Source organism: Primulina huaijiensis, chromosome 1 (assembly GCF_012295235.1).
Source record: "Primulina huaijiensis isolate GDHJ02 chromosome 1, ASM1229523v2, whole genome shotgun sequence".
NCBI lineage: Eukaryota > Viridiplantae > Streptophyta > Magnoliopsida > Lamiales > Gesneriaceae > Primulina > Primulina huaijiensis.
This window is the reverse complement of record NC_133306.1, coordinates 24737754-24752332: the sequence shown is the minus strand read 5'-3', so window position 1 is coordinate 24752332 and position 14579 is coordinate 24737754. Positions and strand designations below refer to the sequence as shown.

Here is a 14579-nt window from a genome sequence, read left to right as displayed (position 1 = left end):
AAAACCCATAACGTTCTACATAATGATCAGCCTTTGACAAAAAGAGAAGAAATTTTGGAACTTTAATATTTATGAATGTATGTGACTACAAATATAATTTGCATCTGTTGTTGAAAGACTGCGGTACATAAAATGGTTAATTGCAAAGAAATTTTAAAGCATTGTCTATTTTTGCAGATGAATGCTGAGGATCAATCATATCTTAAATTAAAGAGGGTTCTTCACATGGGACATCTATCATGTTCATGCCTGGGTAATGTTTTCAGGATTATTGCTTACTTGCCATGATTATATGCCAATGATCCTTTAGAGGATTATCAGTGATCTACCTGGTAAAAGTCTTGATATAAGCGCCCATTTGTTGCCATGCAATCTGCGTCCTAATCTGCAACTTTCCCCTGTATATATCAATAAGATATCATTTAAGGAGGAAAATTTATAAAATACGTATAAAGTTCATAAACTTTCAAAACCTGGGACATTCTCTCATGTTAAGCAATCAAATTGATATAAACCTTTTACCTCAAACTACAGCGGGAGGCAGAGGATTTAGAGCAAACCATGAACTTGTGCCTGCATATGTTTTTCAGTTATGTCATGAGAAACAATTCTTTCGGGATTTAGTGATGACTGTACTGCAGATGTGACGACAACTGAAACAGTAAGAATTTTGCCAGCAGACAACACAAAGTGATGGTAGGAGCTGACAGAAAGCAAAAGAAGCAACTCGGAGGAGGTAGCTATTTGCGTGCATGAGCATTGGAAAATACTCATCAGTCAACCTTGATCAAAGAACACCTGCCACCTCTTCCAAAATCAAAGCATAATCCTTTCAACTGTGCTTCTTGATTTTGATTTCAGAAACAAGCTGACTGAAAGAGTCCGGGTGCTTCAGACTTTCAGGGACTTCTTTAGAGTTCACTTGATTCAGGATAACAAAGTTCTTGACCACCCTCTTTCATAAAAACAGCGACAACATTTCAGTATCGGTATCAAACAAGGATAACAAGTAAAACTAGTTATGTTGATAAACTGTGAAATTTAATCAAATCAATACAATTAAAATATCAAAGAGTAGCAAAATATTTTTATCCCAGAAGCATCAGTCCTACAAAGAAGCTTGGGGCTCAAATAGACTCCTTAACAATATGAGTGACAAAAATAAAACTTTAAAACCTAAAATTTCACTGATGAATCAGCCAATTTTATACATCAAAGTAAGAATTAAAGTAATATTTTTATAATAGAAGAAATGCATGCTTCATAAAGAAAGCAAACAGGAAAGAGCAAGACTGAAAAAGGCTGTAAGTCACTGATTTCTCAAGTCTTTCTCACTTATACATCGACTCAATTATTTGCCATGTAGTTTAACATAGTAACACGAAAACTACATCATACGATGGACCAATTATTAGGAGTTCGCAATCCGACTGTTGACAGAACAACTCAACTAATAGTGACAAAAGGAGGTCTTGAGAAAATCGAACTAAAAAAAATAAAAGCTATGAATTAGAAGGTACAAAAAAAATAACTCAACTTCCTTTACCCCCGACCGTATGAAATGGGCAGCTTCAATTTTAGACCTTTCTTCAGGGTTAGATCTTGTCTTATGTATTAGGGCTTTCTCCAATGCAGTGACAAGGATAAATAAGTAATGTCATACAATTACCAAAGGCAATGTAGTGGATGAGATGGAGCATCAGAACAATAAACTATAACGGGCTCATTGTTAATTAAGATCTCTCCAAAAGTTAGACAAATGATGGATGATAATGGATTTGAAGACTATCGTATCCTTATCCTGCAAACCAAACAATGCCTTGGCATATCAAATGGAGTCACAAGTTCCTAACTTCAATCACACTCTGAGCAGGAGCTTTGATTAACCCTATATTATCCATCCTAGATCTCACTTTCTCAGCATCATCGAACCTTCCAACAGCAGAGTAAATATTCCCCATTAACACATAGTTTCCGGTGTTCTTTGGCTCCAACTCAAACAACCAGTTTGCAGCCACCTCTCCCAGTTCAACATTTTCATGTATCACACAAGCACCAAGCAGTGCACCCCAAACGGCATGATTCGGTCTAAATGGCATCATCATGATCAATTCATAAGCTTCCAAAAGTCGATTGGCGCGACCCAAAAGATCAACCATGCAAGTATAGTGATCACTCCGTAAACTTTCTTGGTGATTCTTTTGCATGAATTTGAACAAATTTAAGCCATCATCCACCATTCCCGCGTGCCCACATGCATGCAATACCGAAGTAAACGTGACCTCATTAGGCTTAATACCAAATCGGACCATCTGGTTGAATAGAGAAACAGCAACCTCACCGTGCCCATGCTTTCCATAACCAGCAATTATCACACTCCACAAAACAATGTCACGATTACTTGTAGATACACCATCAAAAACCTTGTGGGCATATTGTAAGTTTCCACATTTTGAGTATATATCAACCAAGCCAGTTACAATATCAGGTTTCTTGATAAACCCTGATGTAAACAGGTAACCGTGTATATTCAATGCTTGCTGTAAATCTGCTTCAATTGCATATGCAGGAAGGAGGCTCTTCCAAGTTGCATCATTCAGTTTCACCGCTTCTAGTAACATTTTCTTGAAAAGTCCTATGGCATCTCTTGCCAGCTCGTTATGAATGCATCCAGAAAGTATTGCATTCCAAGGCACAGTTCTCTTCCTAGAAGTCCTGGAAAACACTCGAAAGCTATGTTTAACCGAACCGCATTTGGCATAGAGATCAATCAAAGCCGTTTCAACATTAACATCGCATTCACTATGTTGCCGAATCGCCCATCCATGCAAACATTTTCCTAGCTTCATATCAAGAAAACCTGTACACATTGCAAGAAGTGAAGACAATGTCACTTCATTAGGCTTTGCACCTTCAAACTGCATCAATCTAAACATATCCAAGGCACCTTTAACTTCACCATTCAAAATGTATCCATGAATCATAGTAGTCCAACTCACTACATCCTTCTCCGCCAACTTATCAAAAACCCCACGAGCTTCATCCATTCTTCCACACTTTGCATACATATCAATCAAAGCATTCTGAACAGGAATTCTTTTAGCCAAAACGTTGTCTTTGATCAAAGAATGAACCTCTCTTCCCACCTTCAAATCCTTCAGATACCCACAAGCTGGTAAAACCGAGAGAACCGTGGCAGAATCAACCACCACCACGCTTTCCACCATTGTACTAAAAACAATCAAAGCCTCCATGGCGTTGTCATTCCGAAAGTTCCCACTAATCATTGTATTCCAAGACACAACTGTTTTCTCCTCCATTGCATTAAATACTATACTTGCCCCCTCCACGTCGCCGCAATTCATATACATTGCAAGCAAAGAATTCCCCACGAAAGTGCTCAAAAGCAGCCCGCTTCTAACAATCAACCCCTGAATCATAACACCAAATTCAAGCAACACAAGATCTCCACAAGCTCGGACCACGAATGGGAAAACATACTCGTCCAATAAACAGCCTGACTGGTGCATTTCCACAAACAACTCTAGTGCACTTCGAGGGCAGCCATTTTCAGTGTACATTCTAATCATTGCTTTGTAAGAAACCAACGTCCTTTCTGGCAGTTTATCGAACAGTGTGCATGCATACGACACGTGCCCACAGAGACCGTAAGCAGATACGAGTAACGACATAAAGTGCCCCGCATTGTGAGATGAGAGGAGGCCGGAGGCGATGCAGTTCGCGTGCAGTTTCTGGGTGGCAGGTAAGGATTTGGTGGCAGTGCCACAACGGTATAGCAGCGACTCGCATTGTGCTGCGGAGGTGGTCGAAAATCGGTGTCTCAGTGTTTTCATCAGTGTGTGTGCACCATTCATGACCTGCAAACTTGTCCGTCACTTCCCATAAAATAAACAGCATTGAGATTATTATTTATTATTTTGTTATCAATCATTAGTTTTTATTTTTTAATAATTGTACAAATTTATATATTATTAAAAAGTTTTAACTCGAAAAACTTGAATTTGAGATATTGCGTAATTTATTTAGATTATTAAGTTTAATTCGATACAATTTATTTTTTATTAAATTCAACGACAGAAGATGGCGGTAGTAATACTACTCATTTGATTTCTTCACCTCTTAGCTTTCTTGAATCCCAAAGAAAATTGCTAACTTTACCGAATCAATATGCAACACCGTGAAATCTAGGGGTGTTCATTAAACGGTTTACATCGAAAAAACCGACCGGACCATAAATTTCGGTTTTTTTGGTTCGGTTTAAACAGTTTTTCGGTCGGTTATGGTTTTGAGTTTTTGTATTTTCGATTTTACGGTTCGGTTATCGGTTTTTGAAATTTTAAAACCGAAAAAATCGAACCGACCATTTAAAATATAATAAATAATAAAATAATTAATATAAGTAATTTCATGATGTTTACTATTTTACTCCCTTATTGATATATAGTTGTGACTTGCAATCAGGTTTGTTAAGTTGATCTAATTTATATGAACTTATTATTTTTCATAATAGGTTGACATTTTCATTTCTCACATATGAGGATTTTTTTGTAGAAGTTGATGGATCCAATGTTGTAATTATTCACTACCAACATATCCAAATTTCAAATTGATTACAATTGTCGTAGCTATATTTTTTATTATTTTATTTTGATGTTTGTGAGATACTCAACAAATTGGTTAGAAGAATTATAGCTATGTCTGTTTTTTATTACTTTAGTTTGATTTTTGTAAGATAATCCAAACCAATTTGATTGTGATTTTTTATTATATTTTTTTAAAATTTATAACGTAAAACTTTATTTATAACTAAATTTATTAAACAAACCGTAATAACCGACCGTAATAACCAAACCGTAATACAAAAAAACCAAACCGGACCGAATTAAAATGGTTTGGTTTAGGATTAAGCAATCGAAAAACCGTAAACCGAAAAACCGAACCGAAGTTTATTAAAACTGAACTAAACCGACCGTTGCACACCCCTAGCGAAATCCGACTACTACATAATGAAAATTGAGTATGTCTCTTGTGAAATGGTCTCATAAATCTTTATCTGTGAGACGGATCAATCCTACCGATATTCACAATAAAAATAATCCTCTTAGCATAAAAAATAATATTTTTTCATGGATGACCTTGTCTCACAAAATACGACACGTGAAACCGTCTCCCATAAGTTTTGCCAAAATTTGGACACTATATCCAAATAAGAACTCGTAATAAGAAAGACAAGTATTATTTTTTACACGAACCTAATATATATCTATACATATTATAAAAGTGTGAACCAAGGTCAAAATTTTTCTATTGTGTATTGTCAACTTTGTCCTTAGTTTGTAAATACAGGAGAAATTTAGTGAGGATATTTTTGTAAAATCAGTTATTATGATAAGGACAAAATTGTCAAAGTACATTTATGCTAGATAATGATCAAGTTGCCAAGAAAGATGAAACTCTAAAATTATTTGATTTTTCTTTTCTTGTAGATGAATTGAACAAACTTTTTTCACAAAAAATATTAATTTGAAAAGATTGAAATACCAAAATATATTGGTTTTATTTGCTTATAGATGAAGTGAGATGAATTTTTCACAAAAAACTTAATTTGTAGATTTTTTTCACAAAAAAATTAATTTGTAGAAGATTAAAATACCAAAATTCTTTGGTTTTAATTGATTGTAAATAAAGTGAAAATATTTTTTTCACAAAAAACTTAATTTGTATAATTTTTTTAAAAATTGCTATGATCATCTATTTTTAAATATTAAATGAAATAGTTATACAAGATGTGACACAATGAAATTAATTGTTTAACAGTTATACATTAAATTTTTATATTATGAGAACTGATTTTGGAACTGAAGTCGAGAAAAATTAGTTCTAATTTTGGTTTCAGTGTTCCTGAAAAAATGGCCGAGTTAAAAAGTGTTATTAAAACCTTTAAATTTCTTATTATTTATAGCTAAAATATTTGAATTTTTCTAAGATATTCATATTTTATGATATTAATAATATATTAACACTCATAATTGAATTCTCCTAAATAATTTATTAAACTCTTTATTTTCAATTCTTAGTTAAAAAACCAAAAAATATGTTAGTTTTAAACTTCATATTATTATATTATTATATACTTATCATATTATTCTACGTATTGCATATATAATTAATTTTTTCATATTTCTTCTTGTGATACTATAATTTATTACTTAATTAAAAATGTACTAAAAATATAATTATAAATTTGCATTAAAATAATAAAATATGATATATAGAGAAAATTAAAAAGATAAAACATTTAAAGGTAGTATAAAGATGAATTATTTGAGAAATTAATTAAGAGTTACATTTTATTCTTGAAATGGTATAAATTACTACAATAAATGTAATTATAGTGATAATTCATTAGCAATTTGTTAGAATTTTACATATATATCCTTATTGAGTTTTTGGATTTTTATTAAGAAGGTATAGATTATCATGGGTCCTTCATATATATAATTTTTTGAAGTTTTTTTTTTTTAAATCTATATACTTAGTTTGTACATACAGAATAAATTTAGTGAGGATATTTTTGTAAAATCAGTTATTATAATCAGGATAAAATTGTCAAACTATATTTATGCTAGATAATGATCAAGTTGCCAAGAAAGATGAAACTCTAAAATTATTTGATTTTTATTTTCTTGTAGATGAATTGAACAAACTTTTTTCACAAAAAATATTAATTTGAAAAGATTGAAATACCAAAATATATATATTGGTTTTATTTGCTTATAGATGAAGTGAAAAGAATTTTTCACAAAAAACTTAATTTGTAGATTTTTTCACTAAAAAGTTAATTTGTAGAAGATTAAAATACTAAAATTCTTTGGTTTTAATTGCTTGTAAATAAAGTGAAAATATTTTTTTCACAAAAAACCTAATTTGTATAAGGATCTGATGTTAAATATATTTTATTTTACATCAAGTAAAATTAATTATTTTTAAGACGAATAATTAACTAATGAAGCCAAATAATTAAACTAATTTTCTTTTTGTTTTACCAAGGTTGGTGTCATGAAGAAAGTTCGACATTTAATTGCATTTACAAAATGATACAAGAATTATTAGATATAAATATAGATAATCCTAATAAATATTTCGTGGGTATTTATTCTCTCTATATTTCTTTATCAAAAAGAAAGTCGACTAATATTTTTCAAAGCCTTGGTTTATTACTAAAATTTAACGATATAAGATTGCATAAATATATTTGTATTAATTTTATCTATTTTTTCCTTTTTTAAAGGCTATAAACTATAACAATTACTTTATGAGATATTCTTACAATTAACGAAGAAGTATTTTTATAAGAGATATATATTGACAAAACATTTACAGCTTTTTGTAAACTTAAAAGATATATCTTTGAATGTAAATTTTTAAAATTACGATAAATAAATTTTTATAAAAATTATTCATTAGCATTACTCACTACTTCTCCATAGACAATGTCAAAATTATTCGTTTTTTATTTACTTGTAGATGAAGTGAACAAATGTTTTCCACAAAAATATTTGTTAATTTGAATGTGATTTATTTTATTTTGTAGATTTATAATCTTTTGAATGATTTTATCTATGCAAGAAGTTTATCTTTAATTTGGTGATGATGTTTTTGTAAAATCAATTATTATGATGATGTCAAAATTGTCAATCTATGTATGTTATGTAAGGATCAAGTTGCCAAGAAGACTGAAACTCCAAAATTATTTGGTTTTTATTTTCTTGTAAATGAATTGAACATATTTTTTTTTACAAAATATTAATTTGAGAATATTGAAATACAAAAATTCATTGGTTTTATTTGTTTATAGATGAAGTGAAAATAATTTTTTCCCAAAACAATTAGTTTGTACAATATTGAAATACCAAAATTCTTTTGTTTTATTTGGTTGAAAATATAGTGAATTTTTTTCACAAAAAAACATAATTTGTGTAAGGACATGATGTTAAATATCCTTTATTTTACATTAATTAAGATTATTTAATTTAAAACGACGAATTAAAATAATGATGTCAAATAATTAAATCATGTGGGTTGGTGTCACGAAAAGGTTCCACAGTTAATTACATTTCACAAAAATGATACCAAGTATTATCAAATATAGAAGAAAGATGACCTTATAAATATTTCGTAAGTATTTATTCTATCTATATTTCTTTATAAAAAAAACTCCAACTAATTTTTTTCAAAACCTTAGTTTATTTTTAAAATTTAACAATATATGATTGAATACATATAGTTTTACTAATTTTAACTATTTTTCGTCTTTATAAAGGTCAGAAACTGTAACAATTACTTATTTGATGATCTTGTAATTGAAGAAAATGTATTTTTATAAAAGATGGATATAAACAAATTAATTAGCTTTATGTAATCTGAAATGACATATCTTCGAAAGTAAATCTTTAAAATTATTATGAATAAATCTTTACAAAAATTATTCATTGGCATTACTCAATATTTCTCCTTATGATTGATAATTAGAAAGGTCAAAATTATTTGGTTTTTATTTGATTATAGATGAAGTGAACATATATTTTTCACAAAATATTAAATTGAATATGATTTGTTTTATTTTGTAAATTTATGATCTTTTGAATGAGTTTATATACGCAAGAAGTTTCTCAAGAAAAAAATTAATATATAAAAATTTAACACTTCCAATAATATAGCATGAAATATAAAAAAAAATATGTTGATCATAATTTTGAATTTTTTTATTTAAATAATATATTGCATAAATCTGTTATATCATTAAGAGTTGAAAATTTTTTGATAAATAATATCATATTAATTAAATCATATTTTTCAGTTGTCTAGAAGATGAAATAACTAAAATTCATTGGTTTTATTTGCTTGTAGATTAAGTTAAAAGATTTTTTTACAAAAAAAAAACATAATTTGTAGAAGACTGAAATAACAAAATTCTTTGGTTTTATTTGTTTGTAGATTAAACGAAAAAAAAATTTCCAAAAAAAAAAACTTAATTTGTGTGGAGACCTGTAGAGGCATCAAATAGAGAATAATATACATTTTTCTCAAAATGAAGAAAATGATTTAAATAATTTATAATTGAACACATTCAAAATATAAGAAAAAATTTCAATAACGAAACATTGAATGAAAAAAGATATCAGTAGATTCCGAACAACAAAAAATTAAAAAGAAAAAAGACGATCATCAATTGTCTCCATTGTAACAATATTGAAATATAAGTAATAGAAAACGATAACAACACAAGAATGAATATTAAGGATAATTAAATTATTGCACAGAAAGATTTTCAACATCAAAATTATTATATAAAAAAAGTTGTCCAACAAAAGAATTAAAAAATACAGATATGAAACTGCAAATGATTGATGTCGACAACACCATAAGATTTGCTAATGAAGATTATGAGAATATTGTTTTTTTCACAAAGAAGAAAAAGCTGATGACAAAAAAAAAATTCGTGAAAGCAATAAAAATTGAAAATATAAAGAAAGAAAACATTTGACGCAATAATTTAATTTAAGATTTAAAATATATTATCTATATTGTATTTTTAATTTTCATAAATCAATAGCACATGGTAAAATAAGTGGTCAACGTTATGTATTATAATTTTTTCTTCCCTCAAATTTAATTTTAATTATTATTATGATATCAATTCTATATTATATTTTCTCCAATGTCTAATTTATACAAAATTATAAGATTTATTACTAATATGTTTTTCAACAATTATTAATTTATTTAGATTGCGCTTGGATGAATTGATTTCAAATTCATGGATTAGAATTATAATTTTATTGTTAACAATGAAACAATAGATCAAATATTGAATCTACGCATGACTTATTCACATATTATTATTTATATAAAGTAGAATGAATTTCAAATTACATCATTATTGGGTGGACTTGAAATATATCATAATTAACATGAAATACTACTATATATACATGAAATGAGTGGATTTGAAGTTTACGATGTTACTTCACTAAATAACAAAAATACATTTGAATGTATTGAAATCCTTCCATTCAAGAATAACCTTAGATTTATAACACATAAAATTTTTAAACAAATATCTTTTGCACTCATTTTATAATACTTGTTGTACAAATTATATTACATTGAATTTTCTACGGATAATGTTAAAAGAACAACCAATATATCGTACTGCGATATTTACAACAATTATATCGTGAGATTTTGTTATTGTCTAATGAGATTTTATATTTAATTTATCATGAGATTTTGATAAATAAAATTTTTGTATTGATTTTTTTGTGTTGTAAGAATTATTGTACAAATTTGGTTGTACATGTAGCATTACTCATTTTCTATTGACTAAAATAACATGAAAATCATTAATATATAATTTTCTGTAAATTAATTTCTTCCGATCTCATTTCTTTAACAACAATTATTGACAATAGAAATGTATTTTTACGTGCGTCGCACGTGTCTTTACCTAGTATTTATTAAATGAATATATGTAAGATCAAAGATTACTCATCCCAAAAAAAATCAGATTAATTTCAATTTCAAGAAACGTGGAATAGATAAAACAATAACAGAACCACGTTAAAGGAACTAAACAAAACCCCGAATAATAAAAAATAATATACCCCATCATTCTTAAAGAGAATTGCATCTTCTCTTTATATACACAAATCACAATATCAAATATATAGAATCCCAAATTCCCATTTCACCAATTTACATTTAAAATTAATAAACCCCTTATTTTCCATTTTATCCACTCCCCAAAATTTCGAATTACCATTTTGAAAAACCAAATATTTTGGCTCTGACGTAGAATCTTGGAGGTCTTGAAGGCAAACTAGCTAACCATTCACCTTGGCTGTGCTCGTGCAGGAAAAGAAAGAGCAGCCCGAAGAGCTGGTCGAGTAGATGAACTATGAAAGATCATTGTCTGTGACAAGTTTACCATGTCAACCATAGAAGGTGTCTGATAAGCTTGGACGAGGCTCGTACTATCAGTCGAGTCTCCCCTTGCAGTCGCCCTCTGCCAAGAGTGTGAGCTTAATCCTGACAAAACATATGCTCTTCCTGACGTTTCATAAACTTTCCGGTTTGCCATCCGTTCTTGCATTTCTCGTAATTCAGCATCCAACACCAGACATAATCGGTCTCCAGCTCGTGATGACACGGTTTCTGAAAGTTTTTTTCGGCATTTCTCGAGTATAGATACCGCGGTTGCTAAATCACCTTGGTCTGCAGCAGCTTTGGCTTCAGCCATTGCTTCTGCTGATCGGAGCCTGTTTCTTTGCTTATCCACTTCCATGGAAACCAGTAAAGGTCCCGCTTCTAGCGGCCTTTGAATCTTGACTTCACTCGCAGCATATAAAATTACGATTTTATTCGTAACAGGATGCCTGTATTCACATCTCACCTGTAAAAGTGAGGTCTCATCGTGAAACTCGTCAATGGGGATATCAATTGTTAGGAGAAAATCTCGTTCTTCTTCGGCATATAAGTCTCCCACGTCGATGCTGCCTTTTCTTTTATCAGAATCCAAAATGGTTTTGTAGCTTCCGGATTGTAACCTGTTGAATCGAATCAAAGGATCAATACACTCAACTTCCACTTTCAAGTTTTGGACAATGACGCTCAAAAGCCCCCCGATGCACTGTGCAAAGGCATCTTGAATCACATTCTCTGACTCTATAAAAGAAAACGTCCCGCCAGATGTTTCCGAGATCAAATGCATTAAGACAGCATCATGATCCGCACCAAATCCAAAGGTGTGTACAGGGATACGGATACTCGAAGCACTATCTGGATGGATGGAAACTGGAAGCAAAGACTGGTAATCCGAGCAGGAGTTGGCACCACTTGGGCTAGTATTAGAATATGTATCTTGTCCATCGGACAATAGTATCATGCTGCTAACAGGATTTTTGCACTTCCGATCAGTCATCACTTTGGCAGCCTTCCTTAGGCCCTCTGCAATATTAGTTCCGCCATTGGAAGTCAAGGAATTGACAGCTTGTATGGACTCATTCCTTCCTGTTTCTGTCATTCTTCGAAGAGAAAAGATTCGCCGTGCTATGGAGGAAAAAGAGATAACAGAAAGCCTGTCATGTGGGCCTAAGTTTTGGATCACAAATCCCATTGCCCGTTTAAGCAAGGCGAGCTTGGTGCCCGCCATGCTGCCACTGACATCAAGAACTGCAACAAGGTCGACTGGAGCTCGAGTTTGATGCATCAATGATAGTCCCTCTCCATCAATTGTCGAATTTTGTGGTGATAAAGTCTTGGCGGGAGCTTTGAGGTGAATTAGGACTGAAAAGTCGTTATGGGATGTAAATTTTGAAACAGCAGAAAGTTCGGTGTATGTTTTCACTTCCACTGCTTCTTTCAGATGGCCATCATCATCAAAGTTATCAACGGTTGCGGGATTCTGATTGGCATTGGGTTGTTGAATGGTAACTTCATCATCATCATCGAATAGATGGGGTTCAGCAGAATGAAAAGGAGCAATATCCCGATTACTGTCCACTCGTGGAGATGGTCTAATAACGGTCATCCAGGAATCATCTTGGAGCCAAGGCACATTACTTGTCCTCGATCTTCCATGAGCTTCATCGGAAACGGGACACTGGAAGGGGATTTCTTTCCATTTCGCTCGGCAGACGGGGCAACTTTGTTTTCCATGCTTCGAGTTAGATGCGATACAATGGAAATGAAACATGTGGGAGCATTCTGCAGTGAAAATGGCGTGGCCATGGCCAGGTTTCAAGGTTGCTAAGCATATTGCACAGATCTTCTGCCAGAGAAAAAACATATCATATGATTTGTTATAGACAATTTAAGCAAATGAATAAGCATAACCAAGATTTGCCAATCTTTTCAAATTTAATCAAGAATTCAAAAAATATGAGGTCCACGAAGAATAACATTTGACATTAATTACTTCACTATATATACAAAAACAATTCATACAATCGAGACTCCACAAATATATATTGAAACATCCAAATGATTGACGCAAGAAATGTATATTCCACTTAAGGCCAATTCTTCATATTAGCTTTAGTTTAAAAATGGCCCCAAGAAATTGCATTATTTATTTGAATTTAGTTTAAAATTTTTGTATGCACAATTTTTTGCTTCGAGTAAAGTTAGAATTTAAAAATTCTAGTCAGAACGTTATGTCTTTTTAACTGAAGGGTTTTATGTAAAAAGTCATACATATCAAAGAAAACAATCATATAAATTAAGACAAAAACGAAACGCACAAAGAAAATGGTCTCCCAATGATGAGTAGTAAGAAACAAAGCAATGCATCAAAAACCTAACAAAGTAAGACTCTAGAAAGAAAGCCCTTTGAAAATGTAAAGGTAAATAGGTAGGATCTCATAACTAATAATGATACTTTTGAGGCATTAAAAATTTGGTTGAAAAACAAATTAAAGAGATTTAAAGCGTATGTATGAAAAGAAGTGGAGATCAGTAGCAACTACAAGTTACTTATCCCCTTTACGACACTTCGGCTCTTACTTTGACAAAAATGAATGAAATCTCGCAATACGTGGTGATGGACCGGACCTAGACGGATGCGTGCAAGGTCGTAACCGTGGCTCCATCCGCTCGTAATCTTATATAATTTTATGTATTATTATATATAAAAAAAAGTATATGATTATAATCTCTATATTTCTTGATTCTAAAGGCTAAACCAAGGTCAAGTTGAACATAAAAAGGGGTGTGAGGAAATGGGCAAAGTGTATGTTGTCATGTGTGTGAAACAGTTTGAGTTGCTGACCAAGAAAAGCACTTTCTTTTTTCCCTTCTACATGAGAAGGGCCACTGACAAAGGAAAGATCAGAGTGTCGCACACCCTTTTTAGCAACTATTGTCAGTTAAAATATACAAGATTTTATATAAAATCTAATTTCATACCCCTAAATTATTTAGGGTTTTGGTCTCATGTGGCCAAAACTTTAGAAGCTGTACTGCTCACTCGATACAAGAAAATGCCTACTGAAAACTACATAACAACACAGACCCATTAATTTTTTCAAAGAGACACCCTGTAAAAATTGAAAGCATTACAATATGTCCTCTGGCTAATGGGATCATCTGCTCAATTTCCCACTACCCAAATCTGGTGCAGATTTGCTACACAAACATATATGTATTCAAAATTTATTATTAAAAATATATACTTTTATATTTTAAAATTAAAAAAGTAAGTAAAGCTATGGTTTAACATATACGACCAAAGCCGACCAGAGCTTGACTCAGTGATTAAGGTTGAGAATATGAGATTTGTTGGTCTTAATTTGAGTCCCGTTGGTTTCGGGTCTAGCTCAAGTCTCGTCCATAATACAGGACAATGTTGGTCTTAATTTGAGTCCCGTTGGTTTCGGGTCTAGCTCAAGTCTCGTCCATAATTCAGGACAATGTATCAGGAAACAGTATCATTTTTGTACTAAAAAACATATATCAAAATTCTGAAACATTAATAACACTGTGTCCATATACTACAC

At 31.2% G+C, this 14579-nt stretch overlaps 2 protein-coding genes across 6 annotated transcripts; both read right to left on the bottom strand.

Annotated features, from left to right (window-relative positions):
- Positions 1-39: 39 nt before the first annotated feature.
- On the bottom strand, positions 40-3901 carry LOC140987717 (pentatricopeptide repeat-containing protein At5g39350). 5 transcript variants are annotated; one of them, XM_073456364.1, is made up of 3 exons: positions 1538-3901; positions 523-955; positions 40-398 (listed from the first exon to the last, which is right to left on the bottom strand). In XM_073456364.1, the coding sequence occupies exon 1, from the start codon at positions 3873-3875 to the stop codon at positions 1839-1841; it is 2037 nt and encodes a 678-aa protein (XP_073312465.1). In that variant the 5' UTR covers positions 3876-3901; the 3' UTR covers positions 40-398; positions 523-955; positions 1538-1838. The 5 variants fall into 5 exon arrangements, with proteins under 5 accessions (XP_073312465.1, XP_073312472.1, XP_073312480.1 ...); XM_073456371.1 differs by having other exon boundaries at positions 1547-3901; XM_073456379.1 differs by having other exon boundaries at positions 1554-3901.
- A 6730-nt stretch (positions 3902-10631) lies between these two features.
- On the bottom strand, positions 10632-12933 carry LOC140987709 (E3 ubiquitin-protein ligase WAV3-like). Its single transcript, XM_073456348.1, has one exon. It carries the CDS (start codon positions 12869-12871, stop codon positions 10916-10918), a length of 1956 nt encoding a protein of 651 aa, XP_073312449.1. The 5' UTR covers positions 12872-12933; the 3' UTR covers positions 10632-10915.
- Between the last annotated feature and the right edge of the window lie 1646 nt (positions 12934-14579).